Source organism: Typopeltis vanoorti, chromosome 21 (genome assembly GCF_054136105.1).
Source record: "Typopeltis vanoorti isolate ZY-2024b chromosome 21, IOZ_Tvanoo_1.0, whole genome shotgun sequence".
Lineage (NCBI taxonomy): Eukaryota > Metazoa > Arthropoda > Arachnida > Uropygi > Thelyphonidae > Typopeltis > Typopeltis vanoorti.
This window is the reverse complement of record NC_143569.1, coordinates 94,118,228-94,140,739: the sequence shown is the minus strand read 5'-3', so window position 1 is coordinate 94,140,739 and position 22,512 is coordinate 94,118,228. Positions and strand designations below refer to the sequence as shown.

The following is a 22,512-nucleotide window of genomic DNA, read 5'->3' as shown; positions in this document are numbered from 1 at the left end:
TCCTTGAACTTCAATTCTATATCCACCAATATCCCAAGAATCCTCCACTTCCTGTAATACAACGTCTCCAATATGATTACACAGCTTTATTTTTTGAGATTCAAAGTGCAAAACCTTACATTTACTGATGGTAAATTGACATCCCCATTTGTCAGACCACATAGCCACTTGATTCAAATTGCACTGAAGCACCAGTATATCTGCATCATTCCTAATGTGTGTGTGTATATATATATATATATATATATATATATATATATATATATATAGTTGGGAAAATTTATTAGGATTGATGCAGATGTACTGGTGCTTCAGTGTATATATATAGTCAGTACTCCGTATATATATATATGAAGTACTGACATATACTGATTGATATATATATATATATATATATATATATATATATATATATATATATATATATAATTCAATTGCAGATTAAATATTAAAAAACATCATTTTAGGAACAAATTAACTTTTCTTTAACTAAATTTAACACCTACCTTTAGATATTTATAACTTGGTCATGATCAAAACAATGGAGCTCAAGTGCACTTGACAGAGCCACTAAACGAATTTATTTCAACACAATGCAATCTAGTGTGAATCAGGTAGAGAGACGAAATTACTAAATATAGCAATAAAACCTGTAGGTTGAGCTACAGCAGTCTTGTTCTTGTTGAGGTAGTCAATAATGATTGACAAATTTAGCTGTTCTTGACTGATCATTCACTCCGTACTACGTCATATCAATTTCCTTCTGTAAGTGTTCCATTTACTGTTGCAAGAAGTATTAGTAGAATGAGAAGTCCCGCAATAAGTAACGAGACTTATGGCGGGAAATCTGTTTTAGATACCACAGTCTATAGTACCACTTCTTAAACTCATTTACTGTCTGCATTGTTACCACTCTACCATGTCCTTGCTTGACTTTTAGTGATAGATCTTATTCTTTACCTTCCCTTTTGTTCTACCATTTGAAAAATCTCTTCAATGTCCACAGAGTAAATATTTCTCAACAGCTTAAATGTCAATCATAATCTCTACTTTATTTTTTTTTTATCTACCAAACTCTTTTACATGCCCATAATCTATCCTCAGGCAACATTTCATAGTCTCGAAATCAATTTTGACACCTGTATTTGTACCCTGTCTTAAGATTCTTCATTCCCAGCAAAGACTTTTGATGAAATCCAAGCACAGCATTTCAGATGTGATTCGATTAAGGCATTTCACAAAGGAACTACTATCATCTCTTTTCCACTGGTCAATGTACTTCTCAGTACATTGACCGTCCAGAAGATTGTAGCAATCTTCTGGACGGTCTTTACAGCCTTTCCATTTCACAGTAATACTTTGCACACCCAGTATATAACAATGACACACCCACATCACGATTTGAGACACTGAACTGTTCTCGAAGAAGAAAATCAGATAATTGGAACCATCTAGACCAGTGCTTCGCAAACTTCTGGATGTCAAGGCCCCCTTTGGAAAAATTAAAATATTTCACGGACCCCCTCGAAAAAAATCGTAATACAGATATATATATATATATATATTATTATAATATATATTATATTTATATTCAATACAAAACATATACAGCGAATATTGCAAAAATCAAATGCAAATATTACATTTTTAGCATCTTACATATACATTTGACATGACATATTATCTCTTTTTTTATATAGATAGATATATTGTTATTGTACATTTGCAGTACAAGCACATGAAACGTAAAACGATTAGTAATAAAGAAAGAATTAAAAACTTAAAAGAAGTTTAATAACAATTTAATGTGATGGATGTGTTTCAATACTGCTATAAGTACGCCCACAGATTCGAGACCCTTCGACACTTCTGCGCATGTCAACAGGAGGAGAATCCATTCCGATACTAGGGTAATCAGTCCGTATTGAGGGATGAGCTTATTATTACACGTCGGAAAATTAACTTCTCTTTCATGATTATTGTAGTTAACTATATTGCTTGTATAACAGTTGGAAAAATTTACCTATGAAGCACGTGATTTCGCGTATTGGCGACTAATTCGTATTTCCTTCATTTCCCCTTCAGCATGAATCGACTATTCTTGGCAAGACGCCAAGCAGAGATCTACAAAATGTGGGCGAACTATACACAAAAAGTCAATATCAGGTGAAATATTTGAAACTGCAATTCTTAGATTTCTGCTTTGAAATGAAACTTATATGAATAAGCATATACTGTGTTTAGTAATATTCATTAAGCGCCGAAATACGCAGGAAGCAAAATTTGTGAACCAGCACCAATGTGTGTGTTTTTTTTTCAATTAAAATATAAAAAATAATAAAAATCAAATACGTTTCTTTTAAGATAAAAAAAAATCTACTTAGTCTTAAAACATTTTAAATTTGCTTTCATTATTTCACGGCCCTTTCAACAAAGCCTGCGTCCCCCAAGGGGGCCGCGGCCTACAGTTTGGGAAAGCGCTGATCTAGACGATATGATGAATGCATTAATAAACAGACAACATCGATTTTAACCATATCTCATCAGTCCACCCAGCACCTTCAGATAATATTATATCTTTAAAATATTTACTATATCTCTATGCATATCAATCAGTTCAAAAGGTAAGTTAATTTTGATAATTATAATTTTAAATCATTATTTTTTTTTATTTAATCGTATTGCTTAATCATGCATTTTTGGTGATTCAGAACAATATACTTCCTATAGAGATGGTTCTATCTACAGAATTGTAATAGATCATATGAATCATCCAGCAAAATACAATATTGCCATTCAAAAAACTTACCGTTGAGTAATTTGTTTTTGGTATACAGTATTTATGTAAAATTAATTAACAAATACGGTTGCTGTACCTCTAATTATATATACAGTATATTACTACATACTGTATATATAATTGTCTACAATATATATGTGTATTATGTGTAAACATGTCTCGTCAGAATACCGGAGGAGATACTGCATAAAAAAAATCAAATACCAAAAGCAATTTATTTTTTTTTTAAAGTCTCAATAAAACCCGGTTTCTTATAACAAACGACTCCTAGTAAAAAAAAAAAAAAACAACACAACAGCAACACGCATCGAACAGCCGACAATATTACTTTTCATTCTTTGTTTTGGCTGGCGCTGATGTTCGACTTTTAGTGCCAGCCACCATTGCTTAAAGTTTTCTACAAAATTCTCCTACTGCTTAATGCTAGAGAACTGTTAATTCTCGCAGTATGAGATATGTTCAAGGCTATCCATCTCATATTGTAAATCAACACCATTTCTTATTTGCTGACAGAAGCAAAACGTAATGTTCGTTCACGGGGAAATATGGTTCGAGGCTTTACTATATAGTCTCGAATGATTTCTTCTGACTGGTCGACAGGCCATAAACTGGGGGACCAGAGGTCGAGTAATTGGTTGATTGGATGCGTCCAACCGCCTATAAATAAATATAACAGCGGCATTTCAGTGCACGGTTCATAGTGATATATCCTTTCGCTGTAATATCGCGAATATGTTTCGTTTAATGGTATTTGTGTTGCTTGTAATATGGGTACAAGGAGAAGCTGTCAACTTCAGACGATGTAAGTCTATCAATTATAAATATAATTGCAAATATATTTGTAATCTTTAATTCTGCGCATCTAAAAAATATGCTAATTAAGCCTTTCTTGTAAACATTTCACGAATAAAGAAGCGATACATGCTGCTTTATACAGTAATACAACACCGTGAGCTAAAAAAAAAGTATTTTGGTTCTAATAAGCGCATTTCCGTAATTCAGCTATGCTGGTTTTGAAAACATGCTCTATTTGTTTTCTATCAAGCATACAAATGGTTTATTTTCATACAATATCAGTTTTACATTAATGAAGTACTTTCGTAAGCCTTTACAGCAACTTCATTCATGTTTCACATTCCTAATATCTCCCTCTATTTCGTTGGTTTTGAATGAAAGAAATGATTTTGTTCTTGGCTAACATCTTTTTAAGATTTTCAGAAAAATTGTCTGAATGTAAGTTTTAAGAAATGAATTTTGAAGCTTATATTACCTAGTCAACTGAGTGGAAAGACTTCCAATAACAATATTGTTATTGGAAGTCTTGATAATTTTGGATCATTATTTCGTCAAATCCAGTCCATTCTTTTACAGCGTCCTTTGTTCTATCGAATTCATCTGAAGTGTTTCCTTTTCTTGGAATGATGGTAAAGGATTCCAACAGTCCTTGTTATTTTTACTTCTGAAAGAGCGGGAAATTTTGCCACTCTTTCAGAAGAGCGGCAAAATTTCCCCCCCCCCCCCTTTTTTTTAAATGTGAATCCCACGCACGAAAGGTTGGGAATTTATATTTAGCATTATTTTTTATATTAACATCTATATTTAGCAATGAGTCTCAAAAAAAGAGAATAACTAGTGGCATACCCCAAGATTCTCTTCTTGGACCCCTGCTGTTTAACTTGTTCCTAAATTATATATCATATGGACCGACTGGGGATCTTCATTTGTTTGCTGATGATGCAAAGTTTTGGAGAATTATAAGTAGCACTGCTGATGTTGATTCCCTTCAGGAAGATTTTAATAGAATTTTCACTTGAACAAAGGAGTGGGGTTATAGTTTTATTATTAGTAAGTGCAAGGCTTTACATTTGGAGTACACAAATATAAGGCTGTGTACTATATTGATGGTGCTGCAGGAAGTGGATAAGATTCGAGATTGTAGAGTGATGTGATGGTTGACAGAGGTTAAAGTTTAGAGGGCATATTGCAAGTGTTGCAAAGACTGCACATCGTAGTGCCGCTATGATAAGAAGTACTCTAACATGCAGGGATAAGGAGGTGCTTGTTCCATTTTATAAAGCACCGGTCAGACCACACTTGGACTGTTGTCCTAAGATTTGGTCATCAGGTTTTCATTGTGATGTGGAAACATTGGAAAGGATCCAGAAAAGAGTGACTAAGACAACATCAAGACTATGGAATGTTGGCTAAGGAGAGGGATAACGAAATTGGATTGCAAAGTTTGGTGGATAGGAGGAAACAGGGCCGACGGTGTAACACGTGCATTTGCACGGGGCGCCAAAATTGCCCTAAACTATACGAAAATAAATCATAAAAATGTCATTTATTCTTTGTCTGTTCAAGCCAGACTTCAGGATGTCGTTAGTTAAATTTTTACATAATAAAACTTCATTGTACTGTATATTTTAAAAATCATTATTTAAAATAGTATTATATTGCGTTTAATATCGCACTGTCATTGTTAATATCAGACGACATGACAATAGTAAAACGTCTTCTATCTTGCATTTATTTTCTATTCCATTGTTGGCCGTGAGTTGACCTTGACCTGAGGTTAAATCTCATTTAATCAATGAGGCCAAACGATCATTATGAGATAATTGGTCAAGAGTAAACCAATTAAAGAAATGGAATCAAAATACATAAATACAGTTGTGTAGTGATTGTTAATAATACTTTTTTTGATACAGTTATTAGGATTTGACTTTTAAAATAATTTTAACATTTCAATATAGCTGATAAAAGAAAAAAAAAAAAACTATCAGACGCAGAATATCGCTAACGAAAATCTGAAAAAGAACGCGATATTCAGAAACAAAGCGGGAATCCAAAAATATCTGAAAACTGAAACAGCTAATTTAGTACAAGAGAAAATAAGTGAAAGGACCGAAACCAAAACTTCTGAGCTCATGGAAAGTATTTCTAATTGCGATCCCAGTAATGTCGATATTAGTAACAATGAGGGTTGCAAAATAGGGAGAAGGGGCGACAAAATTCCTAGGGCCGGCGCTGGGTAACATGATAAAGACGAAGTTAGTGAGGAGATTGTTTTGGTTCTTCCCCTCTGGAGAATGAACCAGAGGCCATCCCTGGAAGTTATGTAAAAGTATGGTGAAGAGCGGTGTGTGAGTAGTATATTTTTTACATGAAGAATTGTCCGTGAATGGAATGCATTATCGGAATATGGTTAAGTATGTAAGGATTTTAAGATTCAGTATGATATGTTGTCAGTTGAATGAATCTCCTACGATGGATCTGGCGAGTCCATGGAGGGTGTAATAATAATATAATTATGGGTGGGCTGATCAGTCTCTTAGTCTAAAGACTCTCCAGAACCATACATAAAAAAAAAAAAAAAATTCCGGGAATCGCTATGAAAATTATCGTAAAGGAAATTGACAGTAAACAGGTTACATGCAGAATACTTTAATCAAATGAAACCCGATGCATATTATTACTAATTTATAAAGTAACATAACACTTATAGAAATAAGTCAACTAAATAAAATATATATTTACTCACTAAATGCACAAATCTTATATGAATCTGCATCGAACAATATAGATTATCAATGTTTGTTACAGAGGTTGAAAATTACGTCCGCGATGTTTCGTTAGGTTGCAATGGCGGTTTGCAAATGAACTGTCGCATTAGTACGTTGAAGGGATGACTGAGTAGGATGATCCATTTCAGTTAAAGGCTAGTAGTGTTCGCCTATAAATTTTTGTCTGAAATTTGGGAAAAAATTATCAAGTGATATTTTTTTTAATGTTAGATCTGCTAACATATTCATTGAGAAAACATTTCTTGTAGGGTTGAATTGAACGGATCCAAAGTTTTTTTTATTTTTTATTTATTTATTCCTTAATTATAACTAATTCGTTCAAAATTTTAAATATCTCCAGTATAACAATTTCATCTTCCAATCTGTTTTTAAAGAACGGTCCAAGATTAATTTTGGTTGATAGAAATATATAATTTCGTCTCCCGCCTCAGTCATTAATATTCAACCTCACGAATAAACCAGAACTCCCTCGCTAATAATATCTTACGAGAAGTGCCCATTTCATCGGATAACATTGCAAACAGTGAAGTAAAAGAACAGCCCACAAAATTTACTGTTTTAATATTTGTTACTATCTGATTAAACTCTGCATTTAAACCTGACGCTTCTGTGTGTCATGCAATTTAGCAAGAAGAGATCACATGCTGTGTACTACTCGTATATTGATGGAATTGAAGTGTAGGAAACTGACCCCAGGGATGATGGTGGGCAGGGAGTTGAAGTTAGAAGAAATATTGCAAAGGTAGTCAAAACAGCACATCAGAACACGTGGTTGTTGAACACGCTGACAAGCAGGGATAATAATGTTATTTGTTCCCTTTTATAAGGCTGTTGAGAGAATTCAGAGGCAAGTGAGAAAGTTGTGACAGGTCTATGGATTGTTTCCTATGGGATTCAAAAACTAGTTGCTGGACAAAGAGGAGATATGCTAGAAAGCATAAGTTATTAAGGTTTTTTTTATAGGATTGATACTGAAGTGCATGGCAGGAAGGGAGAGAAGGGGGGTTCCTCAGAAACTGTAAGAATATGGTTAGCAAGGGTACTAGAACTAAGGTTTTTTTTTTTTTTTTTTTGCTTGGAAGATGGAGTGGGTTGGCAGAAGTGGTCGTGAGTGCTCTGTCAGTGAATGATGGGTCTTGACTCCAAAGCGATACCCGCATAATCATATTTGGCTCCTTGTTTATTTATTTTTTGTGGGGGCTAATCCTGTATGTTTGATACGTATATTAGCCGTGCCATCGGTACAAACTGAAACGCAGTCTTATTCTTAAATCAGCACTTAAGAATATCCCAATAGCGCCAAGACAACAACAAAACTGTTAGTTGTAAGATTTCAATTCCAAGCAGATCATAATTTTTTTTATTTTATTCGTTCCCCCTCCCTAAGCTGCGTATTTAACTTAGTAATGTTTTATCAACAATGTTTATGCGATTAACTGACGAGCATAAAATGTTTGATTTTTTTTATTTTTTATAATTCGCTCATAAGTGCAAGATTCGAAACAGCATCGATAGAAAAGAGCATTGTTTTATTTTCCTAACAAACTTATCTCCTAACACTGCATGGAATGAACCCAACATGCAAACCATAATCGATTCTTCCCTATGGTTTTTTGATTTTGCAGCGTGAAGGGATGTAAAAGTTTCACGATGTCTTAATTATATAATTTTTTTCGAGATTTTTGTCTTTTCTTTTAAAAAATGAGTTAACATTCTCATATTGTGGTGTTTTGTTTCCAGTTTCCTTTTAAGTTTTGATGGAGCCATAATATTATTACACAGCCTCTGTCCACAAATACGTTATTTGTTCATCTTTTTGCAAGAATCGAAGTTATGTAGGAAGGACAGGACAAATGGCTGCACGATGATTTTTGTAAAGGCATTTGACATATACCACATGTTACTCAAGTAACATAAAATTAAAACAAATGCGGATGGGTATGACACTAGATAAGAGAGTGGCTGCTGGACAGATATCAAAAGGTGCTATACGGAGGGGCAGAAACAGGTGACTAGTGGTGTGTCGCAAGGTTCAGTGTAGAGATCATTTCTGTTTAATTTGTACATAAATAATATAGGAAATAATCTGAACCGAGATATTTAGCAGGGTAATAGATAATTAAGGCGATATAGAGCTTGCAGGACGATTTAAATACGCTGTCAATATGGGCAAAGTATAACGGATGTCAGTTTAATTGGAGAATTGTAAAGTTATGCATTTTGGATAAATAGATTACAAGCCGTGTATCACATTGATGGCATTGTACTCCAGGAAATAGGTGAAGCTTAGATGAGATTGGGGGGGGGGTAGACAGTTGAAGTTTAGAGGACATATTCTTTATAAGGCCTTGGTACACCACATCTGGATTACTGTGCTCAAGGCTGGTTCTCTGGATTTCTTGGGGATGAAGTGAAGAGGATTCAGAGGCGAGTGGCCTGTGAAATGTTCCCTATGAGGATAGATTGAAGGTGTGTGGATTGCAGAGTTGGTTGATAGAAGAAAAAGAAGGGATATGATAGAGGGACCAGAATAAGGGGTTATCCCTGGAAGTTGAACAAAGGTGTGGTTAGCAGGGGTAATGACTAGATTCTTTTTTTTGCTCAGAGAGTTGTGAATGGGTGTTGCCAAGAGTCAGTTGAGTGCTTTGTCTGTTGATGGGTTTAAGGAGAGATATGATAGATTGTTTCCCGCGATAAGTCTTCGGACTCCATGGAGGTGTCCGTATAATAATAATAGTATGGGTGTTACTTTTTTTTTTTGAGAAGTGAAAACTTAACGTATAAATCAATATTAGGTTGTGTAGTACTTTTTGCTGCAGTAGTTTGATTACCCGTTGATGGTGTATGCTCTTTCGGCAGTGTACTTGCAATAACTTCTGTCGTTCTAAAACTCTAACATAGGCTTTACTCAAATCGATGCATAAGTTTATAACTACAGTAATATTAACGCCTTCACTACGTCCTAATACCGGTAAGTCATACTCCCAGACGATGGACCGTTTGTACCCCCACATCCACCAGTTTGTCAAAGTATTTATTTTTCTCATTCGGAAGTCCTCTCTCTCTCTCTCTCCTAAAACAAGTTATAAGGGATGTCTTAGAGCAGGGATGGGGAAACTTTTTAGTATCAAGGGCGAAAATTGCTAATTTAAAAACTTCCGCGGGCGACTGGCAAATTTTAACTCTTGTATGTAGTGTGCAATATATATCTCAATAAGTAAATGTGCAACAGTCTCATCTGATATGGTATCTTTTAATTACAATTGTGTAGACATATAATTATAACAATGAAGCAAAGGCTATATTTAATTTATTTAAAAAATGATATTTATTTTAACTGAGAACTTTATTAAAACAATAATAAATATTTCATCAAAGTTAATGAAGCTTACCTTTTAAAACTTTTTAGTGAGAAGGCTGAAACCGCTTTTTTTTTTGTGAAAGCTTAGAAATATTAGCCGCCCTTGATTTCCTTCTTGATGCTGCTGATTTCTTTTTATTTTAATGGCTGATCTCGATTTGATGGTTGCCAGACGTATGACGATCATATTTTATGTAATATAGTTATTATTATTATTATTATTATTATTATTCCTGATACCTCCAAGGAGTCCGAAGACTCATCGCGGGAGGACATCTTCAACTGTCTCTACACCTTACCTCTACTACGAATCAACGCCATCTACCGCCCACCTCCAACACCACCACAACTAGTAATTTTTGTCTGTAAATTGCGTGTGTTCTGAAGGGCCGATTTGTATGTATGCGGGATGAAAAACCCGAGTTTCCGGGAGAAAAAACCCTGCTACCTCCGTATGAGATCGGCTAACTCACCATCGATTGAAATCGACCAGATAAAGATTCCTCCCGTCGCGACGAGAATCGAACTTAGGCCTATTCCAATCGAAGGGCGCAATGTACCGTCGTTCTTCCAATTGCGCTACGGAGGCGCTTGTTATTTTTGATTTTGTATATTTAATTATTTAAATTATTATAAAATTTTATTTACAAGTACATCAGCAAAGGGGCGAATTGAAATAGACTCGCGGGCGAGGGGTTCCCCACCCCTGTCCTAGAACATACAGACAAGTTTTTGTGTAATCCTAGGGTTTCATGGAACACAGTTTAAGAAACGCTGAGTGAACTTTTTTAAGCCGCTTCAAGCTTCCAAAGCAGGGTGGTGGTGGTGGTCTCGCCGCCCATATAAGTTATCTACCACTTTAAACATCCCATCCATTTCATAATGGGATCCAAACCCACGGCGTGTATCAGTTGATACTATTCTACTCGGCCAACCTGGCCTGCAAATACTTAAAACAATCCTTGTCTACGGCTTATTAGACTATTTCAGTCTAGTTCTATGCGAAGTAGATATTCGGGTCAAGCAAACCTTCGTGATCATTGTTTCAGTATTGATACCGACTACGTGCCCTGCTGTCCCCCCCCCCCCCTTTCCATATAAATTCGTATAACCGGATTGTTGACCCAGCAATATAAAAAATATTTTAAGAACTGCAGAGTAGCCAACAACGCCTTATATTGTTAACTTCGGATTCTATCGGTAGTATATGAAAATGATTTATTGATGTAAATTTTTTTTATCTTGAATATTTAACAGCGAAAAATGGAACTCATAAGTAAATTTGTACAGCATGTGACAAAAGCATTTCTTTTGTGTGTTCTCGTTTATTTCATTACTATATTTGTATGTTTAACCTCTTCATATTCTGCAAGAGAATCTGGGTTGCAAATAAAGAGATAACACCAAGTGTGCATAGGTTTCCTTATATGTCCAAGAGTTTAATTTAAAAAAATTTCAAAACTCAACTTATGGCAGTCCCTTATTGAGCTTAATTAGGCAGAATATTAACAAAAACGAATCCGTTTTATAATAAGACTGTCTTCTAGATTAAGCATTTATCATTATGTAGAATTCAAGTATATAATATTTGGTATACTTAATTCTATGATAGCAAGGAATATTATTTGTAGAGTAATCAAATAACAGTACATCAGAGCTGTGAATTATATCATAGTGATAAATTGTCTTTCAAGAGTGCAGTTCAGAATTGAAAATCAATGTATTTGTGGCATTTGCTGTGCAGCCAGACAGGAAGGCTGGGGAAGATCTGCAGGTCTGAACATGAGACATTAAAAAAAATAAAATAAAATAGCATAAATCAGGCTAGGCATCCCACACCACTACTAAATTTTTCTTTTAAAGAAAGAGGAAGTCTCACAAATGTCAAGGATCCTCACACAATGTAGCAAAAATCAGGACTTAATCTGAAACCAAGTTTCATTAAAAATCTAACTGCCATGGACTTAGGATACAACATATGCAATGCCACAGAATGTGACATCAACAGCTAGCAGTGTTCCAAAACGTGTACAGTAATGAATTTAATGTTTTTATTCTGTTGCTTATTTGCACGTACCGATTGCAAAGTTCTGATAACTAACATCTAATATGTACAGTTAATTGTTTCTAGTCTTTTGTTGTAACTCTAACTTGCAAAACTTGTAGGGTTATAACTTTATTTTTTTTTATTAAGGTAACATTTTAAAATATTTTTTAAGTGTCAGCAAACAAGTTTGCACTCAAAACCTCTTTGCCACTAGGCTATTTGTATACACAGGCAGATGATTTTACATAAATTTCCTCATGATCCATAATGCACAGAACATTTTCTTTCATACAGGTATCTTGATTTATAATCAAGAGACAAGAATATAATTTCTTGTCTCTTGATTGTTTTGAATTCTGCATTTTGGCAGGGTCCCAAATAAGTGAAAAAGAAAGATTGCATCTGTATGGAAATACAGGTGTAAGCAAAACAAACATCTCATTGCAGTTTATTAACTTAAACCATATGTCTATACTGGGGGGGGGGGGTGACACATGACTTGTGTTTATTTTGTTATCCTATTGATTATAGTACTTTGTTACCCAAGTGTCATATTAAAAGCTTTCATAAACTTCATTTTATATACTTGTTTGGTATAGAATCCTTCATAGTTACCAAACTAACATAACAGTGTAACTAAAATGTTTAGTCAGTTATCCTTAATTGGTGACAGAAGTAAACCAAACCACTGTGGCAACAAATTCTATTGTCCAGAATTATACTACTTTGAAATAGTTTCAGCATATAATTCATTTGGTAAGTTGGAAAACAGTACTATTCTCATCAACCTTCTCACCTCTATGGTAGTACTGCACTGTCCTACTTGCATGTGTGAAAGTTATTTGAAACTTCAGACAATACTTTTATTTTTGGACGTCAGGGAAGCCTTACTTCTGAGTGGTTGAACACTTTCATTATGTCAGCGATTTCAGTTACTGAAAAACATGTCAATGCATTCCAATTTCTTCCTTTTGCAGAAGCAAAACACCTTGAAATTGCATGTTCAAGAACAACTCTGGTTGGATGGGATTTTTTTGGTGGATATTTTTTATGCAAGTGATTCAAGCTTGAGAATGTTCATACTGCTCTGGTCAAGCAAAATGTAATGAAATTCAGTATATTGGATCTCTTTAAATTGTTTCAATCAGACTCTTTATAGTGACAAAACTAAAGCAGGACAAAATATTTTCTAGTGTATATAACTTAAAAGGGTTCAAAATAATATAAGCCTGTTACAACTTTGATACTCACTAGATTTTATAAAAGGTACTACCTCATCAACAGAGAGCATCATCAGAATCCTTTTTCTGATAAAGGAAGTATTGAGAATTGAAAATTTAACTCTATTATTGAAGTAGTTGAAAGGCTTCAATATGGCATAAGATTGAAATAAGGATATTATGGATTTATCTATGTTTCATAGCCAAATATAGAATGAAACCTAAGTTTCAGAATTTACCAGGGAGCTTATGAAAATATAACATTCATCCTTGGTTTTCATTGTAATATCCTCCATATCACTTATTTCAAATTGCTTTGCTAGTAATTTGAAATAAGTAATAAATTTTTATTTTGTTATAATTCAATTTTTACTAGCAAAGCAATTTGAAATAAGTGATTTCCCACTCCCCTTTTGGTTTCATTTCAGTTTGACATTTTAATGATGACCAGCTACCCACTTAACTTCATTAAGGAGCTCTGCTTTGCCTACCTCCTTTGGCAATGAAAGGCATTGGATAATTTTTTAATTTAAATAAGATGATTATATAGATTGCATTCAATAGTGCTAGGCTGCATGAAGGAAGACCATTATAGGTGCAGTTTTAGTTGTCATTTGGAAAACTTTGTTTTGAAACCAAAACCAAGCATAGTCTTGGTTTCTTCCCAGAAACTTGCATTTTTAACCCAGCAGTTCAATTGACTGTATAACTCTTGCATATTTCAGACATAATATACCTTTTTTTTTAGAGTTTAAGGAGGAGTGGCGGCACTTGTCTGCTATAATCTCTACCTTAAAAGTCTTAATTCATTAATAGCATAGAGCTCAGCTGTCAGTAATGGCTGAAGGGTATAGACCAGGGGTGGGCAAGTTCTTCTGTAATAAGAGCCGCATATAATATATTTTTGAACGTTCAAGAGCAGCAGAAAATATAATTTTAAAATTGTATTTATAAAAAATACAACTATATAGTAGTCCTACTCACCAAAGAAGAATATGTTTATTGTTTAATTGACCATATATGTAGGCAATGCTTGAACATCTTTGTAATATCTGCAGGAAAGATATCTTTTGATAGTGTTCATTACTTCTTCTACTGATATATTCATGAACAAAGACACCACGTCTAGACTGGCTATTGTCTGTTTGTGTTATTTAATATAAGACTTATTTTGTAACATTTTATGACCAAAAACGTGTACAATGTTTAATCTCTACTCGTTGAAGGCTTTGATTCTTCATTTGTGCAGTTAATAGTTTAAAATCAGGATGGTAGGATCTTCTAAGAAGCTTGGTGAGGTGGCTGTTAGTGAGGATAGCATAATGTTTTGACTTAACAAATTTCATTACAGAGAAGAGCGATTCACAGCAGTAAGTTGTTCCAAAACAGAGTAGTCAGAAGCCAGTTTTCTGAAGATTGGGATACTTTGCTTCTGGGATTTGTTTCCAAAAGTCAGTTACAGATGAGCTTTTATGTACTAGCTTCAAACCCACATCTTCCTACAGCTCAATAAGCTCTATCGAAGCAACATTGACAGTAAAAGCTGCAACAACAGGACATCCTTTTGTGATTGATGACATCAATCACAAAACTATTCACAAGAAATTCAAAACATAGCTAACTTTTTTAGTTTCTCAAAATCATTAGAAAGTATTTCTAAGTTTCCTTCGTATTGTTTCAATTAAAATTGTCCTCTCATCGTTGGTTAAATGCTCATTTCTTGTTCGTATTTTCGTTTTATAGTCTTCTGTTGCTCAGTCATTTTAAACAAGGGTTTTATAACTTTCACTGAAATCAATCTTAATGATTTATTAATCAGAAAAGTACTTATCTATGCTAAAATTCACTAGTTATGTTCCACTACCACCACCACAAGCACATAACTTGTGTGTACTGCACGAAGAATGATGACGCAGAGTCCAGGCAACAGAAGTGGTGGGTAATCAGCGATCATAGTAGTCACTTTTGGAACTAATTTTGGCTGGAGCGACAGGCCATAAAACATCGAAATGCTTTTTACCAACCAAATATGATAATAAAATCCACATTAATAACCCTTTTGGCCAGTACCATTTAAAAGCTAAAAATCTAAAGTTTCAAAATAGATAAAAAAACATATCTTTAAAGCATTTATGAAATAAAAATATTCTAATATTGGTTCATACTATACTACTATAGATTATTAATATAAAAGTTTAGAAAAAATGGCAATGAAAACGAGTATTTTCTTGGGAGCTGCACAGAGTAGCTTTGGGAACTGCAGTTTGCCTGCCCCTGTTATAGACCAACTTCCACTTCAGTTTTCAAAAGATAGCTTTATTTTAGTGGCAACATTGGCCAACAGAATTTGCCTAAGTACATATGACATGAGGATTGTAGATCATAAAATGATTCATTTTGTAGTTGCTTTTGTATAGTGATGCCATTTTCTTATAACAATTAAACCTAGGCCATTTTCTGAATCCTGTAGATTGTATGCACAGTATAATTTGAATAATTTTCTTAAATACAAAATTTTATAAAGTTATCAATCCAATGAGGAATTGTTTTATTTTGAATAATCCACTGGCTAATAAATGATTCATTATAGTGAAAAAATAGCATAATTTAAAATTTTTTTGTCAATAAAAAATACCAGGGGGGGGGAAGTCATACAGTGTGCAAAATGTAACTGTTCTGTGCTTTATGCATTTTGCAGATATAATTCATTGTAGTTGCAATTCTCTTATGATTATTTACATGCATACAGGTTGAAATAGTTCATATTAGAATTTTTGGTTGATATTTCTATTTGTATGCAAATTCTTGTATTCAAGAAAACTTAGAGTACTTCTAAAAATGTATAGGAATGTAATAAATAATAGATTGTTTGAATCAGTTGTGAGTTCAGCAAACAGTCCATTACTGTATGAATGCCACTGGTTAATGAATTCAAGGCTAAGTATTATCATAATTACGTAACTCCTCAAAGGAGTCATGTGATAATCAAGTAGTACAAAACTACCAGGATCCCTCTTTCTGGATGTCAGTGGGTTGCACTGCATGGCAAACGCAGTGGTAGGGTGTTTGATCCCAGTAATAGTGGTTGGGAATAAAGGATAGAAAAGACTCGGAAGTAGAACAATAAGGAAGAAAAGGGCCAGTACCATCCTGAGAGGTCCCTCATCATGAAAAATTGCGCTGAGGGGAGTGTAGGTAAAGGTGCACAGTCCTGCAGCACTGAAATGATTGAAGAATGGTGAAACCATCTCACAACCCACAATAACCACAGAGGAAGCTGATGATCCACTCATTTATCAGTAGTTTTAGTGAATCTACTATAATATATTGGCAATTCCTTTATATTAACTATGAGGGTGTGCTGAAAAGTTGATAATCACCATGAAGGAATTGAGGTAGAACCATGTAACTTGCACATTATTCTATGTATTCCCCACAAAGCATTATATATTTGTTACAATGCTGCTGCATCACTTGCAGTCCTCTGAGAAAGTCTTTCCCTTGTTGCGAAACCATCCTCAGCTGCAGATATGACTTCATCAGTGGTAAATTTTATTCCTTTCAAGTATTTCTTTAAATTTGGGAATAGGAGATAATCAGATGGGGCTAGGTCTGGCAAATAGGGTAGGTGAGGCAGACAATGAAAGCCCACGTTGCATATTGCCTGTTGGGTTTCACAAGCAGGTACGTTGTCCTGCAAAACAATCATACATCTGCTCAGTTTCCCGTGGCTTTTTTTCCTTCAGAGCTGTTGTAAAACTGTTACAGCAGCAGTTTATTCCCTTTTGTACTTGGTAAGGATTACATCATCTATATCTCAAAAGATGATGATATGAAGAACCTTCCCTGTTGATTTTGGGTTTAGAACTTCTTTAGCCATGGAGAACCTTTTGTCTCCATTCTGACTGTCGTTTGGTCTCTAGATCATAGTGCTGAAGCCATGTTTCATTCAACAGTCACAATACAAGTCAAAAATTTGCATCTGATTTCTCCAAATGATCCCAAGTGCTTTGAGATGAAAGCACACACTCTCTTTTGGTTGGCATTCAGACATTTGGGGACCCCCAGAGTCTTTGCAGTGTTTTGGCTGGTATTCATCTATCATCAAGGATCATGACATGCACTGCATCAATGTTTTCAGGTGTGATTGCTGTGAAAGGTCTTCCTGACCTGGGAGCATCTGTTGTCTCAGTATACCCAGTTTTAAACTTGTTCACCCATTTAGCAACTGGTTATGCTGGGGCACAGTCCCTTAACTCTCTCATGAAGTTTGAATCTCAGTTGTGGAATTTTCTTGCAGCACCTGTCTTCAAATTTCTTCACAATCTCTAACCTTTTTTCCTCTATATCTTTAAAAGAAAAAGAACAAATTATTACAATTTGAAACATGGAAGTTAAAGCGTTTTAAGATATGTTCTTTCTTGTGGTTCTATCAGTTCTTTGTTCTAGGTGTTTATCAAAACTTTTCAGTTTCCCCCCCCCCCCATGTCCAGACTATATGGACTCCATTTACCAAAATTTTAAAGGCATAAAAGGTTACAAAGGCAATTAACAAATAACATCGAGACAAATGTCAGCTAGGAAGATAGATTAATCTGTGGTTTGGTAAATAAGAGGAAAAAGGTGATATGATAGTCGGTGTGAAGTATTTACTGAATGGACACTACGAAGATTTTCCAGAAGCCTTAAAGCAAGAAGAAGAGAAAAGGAGCTGTTCCTGGAAATTTGTGGTGGTGAAAGTTAGTTGGTAATGACATAAAGAGGTGAGGAAATCTGCAGTGCTTAGATCAGACCCCCCTTGTAATGAGTCTTAACTTTATGTAGGTATCAACATGGTGGTAGTGTGTGTGTATACACACACAGTGGTCACATCTGAAAGAAGAAATACATATTCCAGAACTCATATGTTCAGATGTATACACACACAGTGGTCACATCTGAAAGAAGAAATACATATTCCAGAACTCGTATGTTCAGATACAGTGGATAAGTGGAAAATCTGACAAGAATAAACTTAAGATGTGTTTTTGTAACAATTTATAGTAATAAATTGTTTAGAAAAATGTTTTGACAATAATAGGGTTTGACAGCTTGGTAGATAACTAAGGGTACCACTTTAAGGAGGCTTTGGAATTTGGAGTGGAATGTTGAATATTATATTAGCAATCATGTACTGGAAATAGAGGAAGCAGTGGATTTTAGGTTGATAGTTGGAGTTAAGGTTCATTTGCTTCATTGGGTGAAAGATCCTGAACAAGCAGTTTAGGAAGTAATAGTCCCATTGCATAAGGCCTTAATTATACTACACATGGGATAGGTATATATAATTTTGTTCTCTTTGGAATTTTCCATGAGAAAGTTCAGAGGAGAAGAAACGGTCAACATCAGGGCTGTGGAAAATCAGCTTTGAGGATAAAATTGAGAGCAGACTAATCTTCCTTTCTCCCTCAAGGAGACACTGTTGAGAAGAATTTAGAAATGAGTGCTGCAGAAGGAAATTAATTAGAACAAGGAGCAGGACCATTCAAAAAGTTTTCTTACATGGAGGGGCATGGGAGAACAAGTATGAGTATTGATTTCATAAGGGATCTGGTTACAACTTGTTTTTAATATTACAGTGAAGGAAAGGAGTTATATCATAACAGGTTTTTATATAAATAAAAGTAAAAAAATCATTTCATCCTTAATGAAATCTTAACAAAAATAATTAGTAATCAGCAAAGAAGAGGATAGTGTCAATACCCCATAAGTGTGACAACTTTGTTCTTTTGAAGGTGCTATTTCCAAGTTATGTTTCAAATAGTGACAAATTTTACTTTATGTAAAAATGCTTAAAGCCATAGGTATTCTGGAAGGAATATCTTTTATATTTGATTTACGGTAAACTAAGAGGAGAATATTTCTTTATAATATGGTATCTGAATTTGACAGTAATTATATATGTTGCATTTGTAAAACAGCATTATTTTCCTATCTAAATTTTCTTATATTATTTACAGGTAATAATGTAACTCCTAGCTCTGTAAACCCAGGAGTTACCGTTTCTGATTGTGGGAATCCAGACAGGTGTGACCTAAAAAGACGACAAACACACATTGTGAATATTACATTCAGTAAGTAATAACTGTCAAGTTAAATTTCACATGGATATATATTTACATTTCATATGGCTTCACCAATATGAATCATAAAAAGCTGTAGTGTCTGTTTGAAAAAAAAAAGACTTGCATGCAGGTGAAGCTCCTCAATTCTCTGGTTTTTTCTGTTGAAAAAATATCAAATTACTTGTCCACATAGAAGTCCTAGTTAATACATGAATTTTTTTTTCTTTTTAAACTGCAATTTATGTTATAAATTTAACATTAAAATTTAAGTTGATTTTTAAGTTACAGTAAATGATAGCCTCTGATCTTTTAAATTGGTTCTTTCTTTTAGGGTTACACGGTGATCAGCATTCATCTTAAAAATTTTTATGGAATTTACAACCGTGTTAAAAAAAAACTTTTTTTTATTATCCCGACGTTTCGATCTTCACATCAAGATCATCAACTGGAGCATACATAAATATACAGAACAAGCTGAGTTACATCATTAACTGTAAGCTAGAGAAACAATGATTTGATCACATGTAATTCTACTGGCATGACCTCTGGTGAAAAAAAATGAATAAATAAATTTTTACATCAAGCTAAATTCTATTTTACAATGACAGGAATAAACATTCTTTTAGATGGTTTTCTTTCAGAAACAATTGATGTCCTATTTTTAGTATTACAATTCTTATTTTTGATTTACAATACTGGATTTTCTACAGTCCTGTTTATAGTAGTTCCTGGTGAGGAAGGTCGAATATATACCTTCCATATGTTTGGGATTTTTAAACCATCATTGTTGTTCAGATTGGGGTGGTTGATAATAATCTCACAGGCTTCCTTGAATTTCCATTCATACATATCCACAAGGAGATGTTTTGCATTATGGGAGATACTGGGATAGGAGTGTTGGTAGCTTGCTCCACCTTTGCTAGGAGTTGCCTGATGTTGTACTACTTACCCAGGTAAGATAGTACAACACTATATTCAGTCCTGAAGATATTTTCAGGTGCAAACTTTGTGTGCTCTCACTGGGATAAAGGATTAAACTAAATTTATTATAAATATCAGGAAGGTGGCAAAATATTCTGGAGGCTTATTGAAAAAGCTTAGAAACAGAGGAAAGAATACTGCAAAAAGAATCGCATGATATAGGTGAGGATCAGGATTAAAACAAAGATGAGGATATCCTAAAACTGAGGATAAAGATGCCCTATGTATGCAGTAATTACTTTGAAGGATTGCTAAATGAAACAAGCAGTGACAGCATAGTGGTAGAAAACTCAACATGCAATCAGGAATACATATCAATACTTGAAGTAGAAAAAACCTGAAATGCAGAAAGGCCAATGGAGTAGATATTTGACCAAATAATACTAATATATAAAAAAAGGAAATAAAACTGAATTAGGGTTATTTCCCTATTGAGTGTTCTTAGTAAGATTGAGAAATGGCTAACGATTGTGATAGGAAAGCTTGGTGAAGAACAAGGTGGAACAAATAAGTTGTCAACACTAGATTTTCACATTAAGACGAAAAGTTGAGAAATCATAAGAATATAACGAGGTTCAGTATTTGAATTTCTTAGATTTAGAAAAGGCAAGGTGCCAAAAGGAAAGCTATTCAAAATGTTATATAGTGTAAATGGGACATTATATCAAGCAATACTTAGTCTTTGAGTTGTAAGTTAGTAGTTAGAATTGAAGGAGGTATAGGAACATGGTTTGATAAATCGGGTGTGAGATAAAGATATGCATTATCCTCTTAGTTATCATCTATATGAATCACATTATGAAGGAAAGTGATATTAAAACTGATGTCAAAATTGGATGTTAATCTCAGGTCTTTACATTATGCAGATGTTATACTTCTAAATACATCCAGTACAAATTTGCAATATTCTGTACTAAACTGAATAACTGTTTATAAATTTGGTATGGAAATCAGAAATAAAAGAAAATGGAAACTTCCAGAAACAGTGAAAGCATCAACTGCATCCTGAATGAACCTACAGAACAAGAAAAACATTTTGGCTACTTAGGCACAATATTAGTAAAGATGGTAAATTAAATATGTAAATAGACAGCATAATTAGCAATGACATGGTCCTAAGTCAACTGAATAAATTTACATGGAGTAAGAGTAATTAGTCAAAATGCTAAATTAGCTATATATAGGACTGTGTTCAAACCAATTTAAAACTTCCAAAGACTGGAGACCACAGATATGAAGGTGGGGATTGAACAGATTGCATCAATGGCAATATCATATTAAAAATGAGGATATTAGAAAAGAATCTGAAACTGTTAGCATTCAAGAATGTGTTAGCAGAACTAATCTCAGGTGGTATGCTCACTTAAATAGAATGGGAGAGGAAAGATTAGTAAAACAAGTGTTCTTTACCATGCTGTTGGGAAAAGACTTTGAGAAGACCAAAATCTAGGTGGATTGATGCAGTAAAAAGGCCTTAGAAGACAAAAATGTATGATCCAATAATATTGCAGTCTTGATAGATAAGATTAATATAGAGGAAAATTTGTCAATGGGAAATTAGTAATTATTATTACACCTTCCATGGAACCATCATACTTGTAGTGGAGGTTCATTCAAATGACAACATTTCTTGTACTGAATCTTAAAATCCTTAATCATAACAACAAACTTCAGTTTACTTTTAAATGAAGTCTTGAACCTTGTCTGCTTCCTGCAGTACAGCACCATCAATATATTACACAGCCTTATATTTCTGCACTCCAAAATGCATCACCTTGCACATGCACAAGTCATTGAGGATGAGATTTGAAATCACATCCTCAACACTTTCTCAGCCAATGGCTACCCCTCCCCCCCCCAAAAAAATCCAAAAAATATTTAAAACCTACAAACCACAGCCCCCCCTCACAACAAAGATTACTCTAAATCCATCACCATTCCCTACATCCGATGCACCTCAGAAAAAATTACCAAAATTTTAAAAAAACATGACTTCACCTCCTGTTACAGGCCTTACAGAAAATTGGCATCCCTTATCCGCTCCACCAAAGACCAACCACTTCCCCTAGACCTACCTGGTGTATACTAGGTCCCTTGCAGTTGCAAACTGTCGTACTTTGGCCAAACAGGCAGGACAGCGAATATCAGAATTTCTGAACACAAGGACTACATCCGGTTTCACAAGTACAGCCCTTCTGGTCTTGCAGATCATGCTCTGGATACACACCACAGAATACGGTGGAAGAAAGCTACAGTAATACACCGTAGCAAATACAAATTCGAAAGACTATTTATGGAATCAGCCTCAGCCCTAAGAAACTCCCCAAACCTCAACAAATTTGGTTGTATGCAACTACCCGAAATTTGGGAGGCATACATCAGCAGACCTTCAGCCCAACGGCCAAGAACACCTAC

At 34.4% G+C, this 22,512-nt stretch overlaps 1 protein-coding gene across 1 annotated transcript in view; it reads left to right on the top strand.

Moving 5' to 3' along the window:
- The first annotated feature begins 3,376 nt into the window (after positions 1 to 3,376).
- LOC150095119 (ecdysteroid-regulated 16 kDa protein-like) overlaps positions 3,377 to 22,512 on the top strand; it is a 34,593-nt gene continuing 15,457 nt past the window's right edge. The window contains exons 1-2 of the mRNA XM_090410938.1: positions 3,377 to 3,602; positions 19,012 to 19,125. Coding sequence (XP_090267064.1) covers positions 3,533 to 3,602; positions 19,012 to 19,125 — 184 coding nt within the window. The 5' untranslated portion in view covers positions 3,377 to 3,532. The remainder of the gene's footprint in view (positions 3,603 to 19,011; positions 19,126 to 22,512) is intronic.